The 8,950-nt window shown below is 34.2% G+C and overlaps 2 protein-coding genes across 2 annotated transcripts; one reads left to right on the top strand and one right to left on the bottom strand.

Moving 5' to 3' along the window:
* Positions 1-514: 514 nt before the first annotated feature.
* On the bottom strand, positions 515-5,278 carry LOC127794956 (adenylate kinase 4). The gene is made up of 6 exons (XM_052326295.1): positions 5,028-5,278; positions 4,193-4,338; positions 3,986-4,105; positions 3,714-3,881; positions 3,228-3,317; positions 515-831 (listed from the first exon to the last, which is right to left on the bottom strand). The coding sequence occupies exons 1-6, from the start codon at positions 5,137-5,139 to the stop codon at positions 730-732; spliced, it is 738 nt and encodes a 245-aa protein (XP_052182255.1). The 5' UTR covers positions 5,140-5,278; the 3' UTR covers positions 515-729.
* A 1,700-nt stretch (positions 5,279-6,978) lies between these two features.
* On the top strand, positions 6,979-8,620 carry LOC127795963 (uncharacterized). The gene has a single exon (XM_052327955.1). The coding sequence runs from the start codon at positions 7,021-7,023 to the stop codon at positions 8,398-8,400; it is 1,380 nt and encodes a 459-aa protein (XP_052183915.1). The 5' UTR covers positions 6,979-7,020; the 3' UTR covers positions 8,401-8,620.
* Positions 8,621-8,950: the final 330 nt, after the last annotated feature.

The raw sequence follows: 8,950 nt of genomic DNA, 5'->3' as shown, positions 1-8,950 counted from the left end.
CGACTTGAATATGTGCAGGAACCTTGCTACTTATAGATAGATAGTAGTGCTTTATTGAGGTAGAGAGAAATTGTGGAAAGCTTGCCTTGAATTTCTCATGTTAATTTGTGTTTGAGGCGAGGCGTGATAGAAATCTTGTGCTGCCTCTATAGTTGTAAAGAACATGTTTTAATTTTTTTAATTCTAATTTTACAACTAACTATGTCGTTACATTCTATGTTTATAAAAATTAATTCTGTCCCCATTATCATTAATTTTTGCGTGATAAAAACAAAAATTTAAAGTCTCATTTAGTTTTTAAAAATAATTTTTAATTTTTAATAAAACTTATTCTGGCATTTTATGTTTTATAAAAATTATAACATTTTTTTAAATATAAAGAATATCAGAAAATATATTTTTAATTATAGTATAAAATAAAAATTCAAAAATTATTAAAAAATAAAAAAATATTTTCTACAATCGAACAGGCATAGACAATCCAAAAATTAGGCTGTTCCCGGCAACACTGAGATATTAGAACCTCTGTAGTTAATCCATTAACTGAATAAAAGTAAAACTCGAGCGCTGATACAAAGCCAGCGCCTACAGTCAAACAAAGCAAAATGAAATGCCGGCATGCAAGTGATCTAACAACACAGTGAACACCCGATAATTCCAGCAAAAATCTTCAAGTCTCGATGTCTTAATAATCTTGAAATTTTCAAGTTAAATAAATTTGGCTTCTCCTCATGAAGAGAGCGCCTTCTGGACCTCATCGGTGACCTCCTTGGGGGGTTTCTCTGCGTGAAGGTTTGCAACAATACTCTTCTTCGTATAGTAGTCAATTACCTGCACATGTTCAGGACATTTGGTACAAAATCAGCAGAAAGACATTTGGTGCCCAACGCCGATAACAAGCAGCACAAATCAACCACAGGGAGGAGGCCAGCAATCATATACGTATATATCTCTGCAAGTTTTGTGCAAACAGATGGTCTCTATAATCTGTCATCTGAAACTACCAAGTATCAAGACTTTCCCTTCAGCCCCCCCCCCCCCCCCCCCCCCCCTTCTCTTCTTTCTGAAACATACATTTTTTTTTTGGTCCGATGTGAGTGTTAATGTAAGGGTAAAGGAGACTTCACACGTTCTCCCCACCAATTCGCCCCAATTAATAAATCTCTTTTTTTTTGTATGACCATATCCATTGTTACCTTGTTATCTTTGTTACACTGATATTTTGAACATATTGCCATTTTATTATCCAACATCTTGTGTGACAACAAAGCTAGTCTTTTAGCCACCTTATAAAATTTTCTTTTTAGCTTTAAAAGATAAATATACATATATATAACTTTATTTCTTTTCATTTTTTTATTTTCCATTAAAAAATCCAATATCCAGACATTCCAAAAGGGTACCCTTTACAGTATCATATGCCTATTTTAATGGCACTAATCAAGTAAATCAACTAAGCACTGCGCAAGTCATTCATGTAAATACATAAATACATTCATGTAAACAATAACAAAAGAGCAACCGGCCATAATCCATGACTATGTATTACATATATGGAATGTGCACAGAGGCTTCTAATGTTTTGTTTATATGATGATTAGACAAAATCTTACCAATTGTATTGAAACAGATTTAGCATGTCACTGCAAGAAAAGGTTGCACATTACCAATGGCAATCAAAATGGAAACCCTGACTACAGTTGACTAGATGTTTGTTTAAGGGTCACAACAATTCTAAGCATACATTTTTGGTTAACAATAAATTTTTTTAGTAATTTTGATTCTCTGAAGGTGTCACAATGGGCACCCCCTCAAGCATAAATCAAATATTTGATGATCCAGACCAGATGCTTGTTTCACTTGGCTTATTTGTTATCAATCTTGGTCTTCAAACCCTCTCCCCCCCACCCCAAACCCCCTGATGAAAGCATGGAAGACCAAAAGAGCCGTCTACTTATTTCACAGGAAGTCTAAAAGGCCCTCAACTAGCAGCTCCTACAGGTAGCTCAATGGCCATCAGATTATTTGAAGAACAGCACTATCCCAAAAAACAAAGAGCAATGAATGGCCACATGATATAATCCTCTATCCTTTTATATGGATTTAGATCACTAAAACCTAACAACATTTCATGATCCAATGACTTGTTTGAAGCAATCTAGACTGAGAAAAGTGCAACATGAAAAAAAGATCTAGAGCTGCCACACCCAAAAATAGAGGCACATGGGCACATTAGTTTACAAAATTCAATAGGTTGGCTTCATTAGTGGAAGAGAAAAAATTGTGTTGTCTTGCCATACCCAGAAAGAATTCATGTAAATCCAAGACTTGCATCTATTAGACATACATCCTCTGGACTCAATCTAGGGCAATATGTCCAGGTTACTTGAAAAGGGAATCATTTATTTCTCTTGCAGCTAAATTCACATTTGTATTTGCATGAAGTAAATTGTCACACTCTTATCATAAAGCATTTAAGATCACTTCACCACTCTATAGATGCCCCAATGACACAAGGTATTGTAGGGGAAATATTATGGGTTCAACTACAAAACGTTTCACTAAACAGTATTTTTTTTATAAGTAGACATAGTAATCATAGAATGATTGATGGGAGTTATTCTTGCATGTACATCTCCCTTGTCACATACTAACCACTTGGCTTTACATGTCCGACACAAATTTGGAGTAGCATATCATGTTATCTTCCTGCTCCAATTCTACATAACTTTTCTTTTTTTGATAAGCCTCCATTTCCGCATCACTTGAGATTACAAACACTAAGAACTACAGTTTATAACACACACACACACACACACACAAGAAAGTACATTGGGTGAAAATGACTAGGCCAATAGTTCATTAGATTGGGAAACTAACATTGTGCCACTTCAGAAATTTGTTCATATGGGAAAGTAAAAGTGCATAACCCTCAAAAAATATTTCACATGCCATTGAGATGTACAACTCACTTCATCCCAATTTCTATCAATAGAACATTTCAGTTCCAAACAGTAGGAAATGACATAATCTCATTTGTAAATGTTCAGAAGATTCTATATAAATAATAATAATAACCATACTCCAAATTCATTAATTAAGCAAGCAAAAAACTTGGTCTTGAACCTCCCACTTCCCATCAAGTACTATTAGAAAAATAGGTTACTGTACAATGACAAGACCAAATTTATTATTAAAAAGGGCAAGAAGAAGAAAGGAAACCATACTGGTTCAGTTTGTCTATGAAATGCCTCCAGCCTCGACTTGAGAACAGCTGCAGTATCATCTTTACGCTGAATCAAAGGTTCTCCCGTGACCTTCAAAAATTTATTTTCAAAATGGATTGGTTGAAATCATTGACCAATTAAATAAGAGATGAAACAAAGGAGCAGCTTGTATAGGAGGTCAGAAAGGTTGCATACTAATCAGCCAAGCGGTAAAAGAGAGACTAAAATTACATGCAGAAGCGGGTTGTTATATAGTTCACAGTCATGTATCAAACATAAACATGACTACAAAAACACATATAGCATCAAGTATATATAGCACCAAGTTACTACTGAATGAACTTAGAGATGGTTTCCCATTTTTGGTGGTGCTTTTTTTTTTTCTTGTTTTTATCTATCTATCTATCTATCTATCTATCTATCTATCTATCTATCTATCTATATATATAAAACCAAAAGACTACAGATTGTTTCTGATAGGCTTACATCATCCACACCAGGAACTTTTGGAGGTGCAAATTTTGTGTGGTATGTCCGACCACTAGCAGGGTGAATCCAGCGACCTGTAATCCTCTCCTCCAAGATCGCATCATCTATTGCAAAGTTGAGAACCTTATCAATCTTAACCCCACGATTCTGAAGCATCTCATCAAGCTGTACATGACAAAAACAAAAGCAAGGTTTGCAGCATATAAATAAAAAACACCAATGAGGAAGAAAAAGTGACATTCAAAGAATTACTTTAACAAAGAAAATACCTTCTGCGCTTGGACCTCGGTCCTTGGAAATCCATCAAGGATGAAACCTTTTTGACAGGAAGGCTTTTTCAATGCTTCATCAATTATCCCAACAACCAAGTCATCAGAAACAAGTTCCCCCTGAAAAAATATTAGAAGAACATTTTAAAGGAGAAATACAATGTAGCATTTTAACAAATTTTATGCAGCCAAAAACCTGATATTTACCTTGTCCATAGCCTCCTTAGCCTTAATCCCAAGAGGAGTTTTAGCCGCAACAGCAGCCCTCAGCATGTCACCAGTAGCCAAATGGCACAAACAATATTCATCCTTAATAATTGGTGACTGGGTGCCCTTTCCAGATCCAGGTGGACCTGTCCAATTTAATTACTTTAATAAAAATGAAAATACATAAAATATTCAATCACTCATCTGCAAACAAAAAATCTCGCACTTTATAATAAATTATTCCGTACAATGTTAGTGATAGTTTGGTTCCCCACCAAGCAAGTTTATATCAGATCCAGTGGGAAAGGGAGGGGCAGATACAAACACACACAACAGCCATTTTCTATGAATTTAAGCTAGTAAAGATATCTTGAAGCTATGAAATACAGTTCAGATCATGTCCGAAAGATAGCGAAGGGACAAAACAAGCTCAAGGTTTTTCTTTAAGAGAACTTTTCAGTAAAGATTCATTGGCGAGCCAAACAGATATTTAAGAGAATGAAAATATCCAAATTCCACATAATGTAAACACCGCACGCAACAAAATACTCCCATCCAATTACAGCTCCAAATCCGGTTTCAACCATCACAATTCCCAAATTTCTTCAAACAAGAAAATAGCAATTGAAAACCTACGATACCTAGCAGGAAAACCCTAACAACTTTTGAAATACTCCGAATATCGTCAATTTGTTCAACCAAAGCAGAAAAAGTAAAATCCTAGATCCGAAGTGGTCGAGTGAAATTTCACATTAAAGAAAAAAAAAAACACGATTACAAACATAAACACAGAACTATACAGAAATGTAAAGAGAGGAAGGAATATGTTGTTTACCAACAAGAATGAGGCGTTTGTCTGGCTTGGAGGAGCATTTCATACGGCGCAGGAGCTCGGTCATGAGATCTGGCGACGGAATGTCTTCCAAGTTCACCGACGAGGACGCCATTGTCAAGCTTCTCCGCAGAGGCTTTCCTTCTCCGAAAGGCCTGTAGTTCGAGAGAGAAAGAGGGAGAGACACGGAGAGAGAGAGAGAGTTGCGTTGAAATGTTGTGCGAATGCGTTTGTTGTTTGTTCTTCGGACCTCTCGAGGCTCGAAGATTCAGCGGCACGCACGGTCGCAGCTTCATCTGATAGCTTAAATGACAATTTTGCCCTTAAACATTATTCAGAATGACGCCCTTATTTATTTATTTGATTCTCCTTGGATGGAGTGGAGATCGTTGACTTTTATCTTTATTATATTAATTCCTATTCCTCCACCCACCCACGAGCGATTCGCTTCATTTAATGTGGTTTGATTTATTTTTTTATAAAATTATTTAATTTAAAATTATATATAAAAAAAAGAACATCTAAGATTTAGTCTGGATTTTGTCATAAAAATTAAAATCAAATAATAAAGTTTTTATCTATTAAAAGGACAATCAGTATTATGTAGGTAGTCATAAAAAAATTTAAATAAAATTTATTTCTTAAAGTGTGTCATTTAGCATTTGTAGTTTAATTTTCTTTAGCAATTTTTAAATGACTATGAGTATTGACCTAATACTAACAATGTTTTTGGTTTATTGTGATTTAAAGATAATTAAGTTTAGCTCATTTGGTGGTTGTGATTTTGTAAACAAAGAAAAATGCAAGCCACCCCCCTTTTATTATTATCTATAAATAGGGGTATTTAAATTTCAATTTGGTTTTACCTTTTTATTCACTTATAAACTTCAATCGACTTTCAATTTGATTTAGTCTTGGATCAGTTGAATCTAAGAGAACTATTTGCAAGTAATATAATATAATATTATTATTTATTAATAATATACATATAATTTATACAAATTATAGATTTATATATGTATATTTTTAAAAATTTTAGATTGAAACAAAAGATTCAAGACCGATTTGGAAGAATCCAACCGATCTTGACCTTAACCGATCCTATTTTTGGATAAATTTTTTTAAAAATTTCAATTTCGCTCCAATCTAATTTGTTATAAGACTAGTGGGATTTGGTCTTAATTGAATGAATACTTCTAGTTATAAAATGATAATATAATAATGAACACTCTTAAATATGAAGTGATAGTATATATAAAGAATGAATTTAAGAGGACAATTATAGCATTATGTGTAAAGAACATAATAATAATAATACACAAACATGAGTAGATTGATACTTAATTTTAATATTAACAGAATTAATAATATTTTTTCTCAAATTATTAACTAATTTTTGAAAATTATAATTTTTACATATAATAAAAAATATTTACAATTTTTGAAAGAATAATTAATAATTTGTATAGAAATATTATTAATTCTGTGTTAAAATTAAAATATTAAAACAAAGTGTTTGCTTAGCATTAGCAATGCGCGCCCGCGTGTAAGACATTTAAAAATTTGTAAAAAAATTGTATATATAAATAAATGAGGGGTAAAAAAAAGTGAAAGGAACCTTGTGTTTTTTTTTTTTTTTTAAAGTTGCTTTTGTATTTTTAAAAATTTATAATTGTTAACAAAAATTAGATGAAAAGACAAATTTATCTCTGAATTTGGTGTGAATTTTTTAAAATTATATTTTCTATTGGTAAAATTTAAAGTTTCATATATATATATATATTTTAAAAAGTTATCCTTTTTAGAAAAAATGGTTTATTTTGGGGGGTTTAAGGTAATGGCCAATCTTCTCGCTAGGGTTTTTCGATTTCATTATTTCAGCGGCAGGAAACCCTAGCGCGGAGGGACGCCGCTGGGGAGAGCAGAACCCATATCAAGGCCACATCTTCAACCTCGTAAGTGTATCTCCATATATGTATTCGTATATATCAGTTCAATGATTCATTTACTTTGCAAGAGACTTCAACCTAGGAGTTCTACAGCTTCAATTTCAGTTCATGGCATTTTATTCTCTACATCATCTGTTAATCAAAGCTTAGATGGCTTAAACTCAAGTGACCGGCAATCTGTCATTATTTCGTACTTGTTGAACTCTTGTGGATTGTCCGTGGAATCAGCCATCTCAGTTTCCAAGAGGCTGCGGTTTGAGACCACAGAGCAACCAGACTCTGTCTTGAACCTGTTGAGATCCCATGGGCTGAACCAAGCACACATAAGGAATTTGGTAGCTAATCGGCCAATGATACTAGTAGCTGACGCAAACAAAACCCTTAAGCCCAATTTTGATTTGCTTGGTTCTCTGGGGTTTTCTGGCACTAACCTTGTCAAAGTACTCAACAAAGATCCACGCATTCTTGAAACTGATGTACATGCAAGTCTTGAGTTCTTGAAAGCTTATGGCTTCACTGAGCAACAAGTTTCTATGATAACTATGAAGCACCCAAGCTTATTTTTGTATGATCCCATCAACATTATTAAGCCAAAGTTGGAGTACTTAGAATCTATGGGCCTTTCTCGAGAAGAAGTTGCTCAGATCTTGTCCTCTGAACCTTATATCCTGCGACGGAGCCTTGAAAACCATATTATTCCGTGTGTTCAAGTTATTAGGCGTCTTGTGGGCTCCAATGACAATGTCTTGAAAGTGATAAAGTCATGCTACCAAATACTTGATTTTAATTTGGAGATGGTGATTGAGCAAAATATCAAAGTCTTGATGAATCATGGGGTACCTGAGCTAAATGCTTTGAAATTGATTATGATTCAACCTAGGTCTCTACTCTCAAGAAATAAGAAATTTGTTGGGATTGTCAAGGAAGTTGAGAAAATGGGCTTTAATCCGAGAAATATGACGTTTCTTTATGCTGTCCGTTCCCTGTCAACTGTGGGGAAATCACTTTGGAAACAGAAATTGGAAACTTATCGTAGTTTTGGTTTGTCAGAGGATGAGATTCTCTTAGCATTCAAATTGCAACCCATGTGTATGCTTATATCAGATAAGAAGATTAAAAAGATGATGGAGTTCTTTGTGAAAGAGTTGAAGTTACAGCCTTCCTTGATTTCCAAAAACCCATGCCTCCTACAACTTAGCTTGGAGAAGAGGATTATCCCAAGGTGTTCTGTTGTGCAACTTTTGGCGTCCAAACATATAATTGAACGATGTGTAGGCCTTGTGAATGCATTAAGAATGACTGAAAAGCTCTTTCTGGAGATGTATGTGAGGAAATTTCAGGATTTGGTCCCTGAAGTTGTTGAGGCACATCAAGGCAAGGTGCAGTTTCAAGGATTTACAGTCAAGCTGAAGGAATTAACAATGTGAAAATTGCAGGTTGTCAAGGATAGTAGTGTATGGAGATGATGTTTTATGATTTGATTCGTTTAATTCCAGCATGGGTTACTAGGACAGAAACATCCCATCTACCATGGGGTATGTTACTTGGGGAACCATAGACATATTCTCATAGTTTGTTTGTAGGCATTTTGTCATGAGTTATGGAAAATAATGAATTTTAGATGAATGGAGTATTTGTCTCACAGAAAGAAATGCCATATGACTCTGGTTTGAAATCTTAAGTGCTGCAACATAAGGGGAAATTTTTGTTAGGCAACTTGTTTTTGTGAAGGAAGAATGAGATTGACTGAAATATTCATGAAGAAGCCCCATAAATTTTTCCAAAAAATCAAAGCACTCTGTAGTAGTTTGTGTCTTGGGCTTCCATACAATCTTTTACTTTTTTCATTTAAGGGGAAAATGGGCTATTGCTTGCTGTAAGTTCGCATCACATATGCTTTTCAAAGTTGTTCTCTTAAGTTGGTATTTCAGTGTAAGAAAAATAATTAAAATTATTTTTTCTGTTAAAAATAATAAT

This window comes from Diospyros lotus, chromosome 2 (assembly GCF_014633365.1).
Source record: "Diospyros lotus cultivar Yz01 chromosome 2, ASM1463336v1, whole genome shotgun sequence".
NCBI classification, from domain to species: Eukaryota; Viridiplantae; Streptophyta; class Magnoliopsida; order Ericales; family Ebenaceae; genus Diospyros; species Diospyros lotus.
Note: the sequence above shows the minus strand (reverse complement) of the source record. Positions and strands in the feature narration are given on the sequence as shown.

Coding starts and splice junctions, on each gene's coding strand:
- LOC127794956 (XM_052326295.1), bottom strand. CDS start 5,139: ATGGCGTCCTCGTCGGTGAACTTGGAAGACATTCCGTCGCCAGATCTC. Junction 3,882..3,985: donor CCGAGGTCCAAGCGCAGAAG/GTATTTTCTTTG, acceptor TGTCATGTACAG/CTTGATGAGATGCTTCAGAA. Junction 832..3,227: donor TTCATAGACAAACTGAACCA/GTATGGTTTCCT, acceptor GAACATGTGCAG/GTAATTGACTACTATACGAA.
- LOC127795963 (XM_052327955.1), top strand. CDS start 7,021: ATGATTCATTTACTTTGCAAGAGACTTCAACCTAGGAGTTCTACAGCT.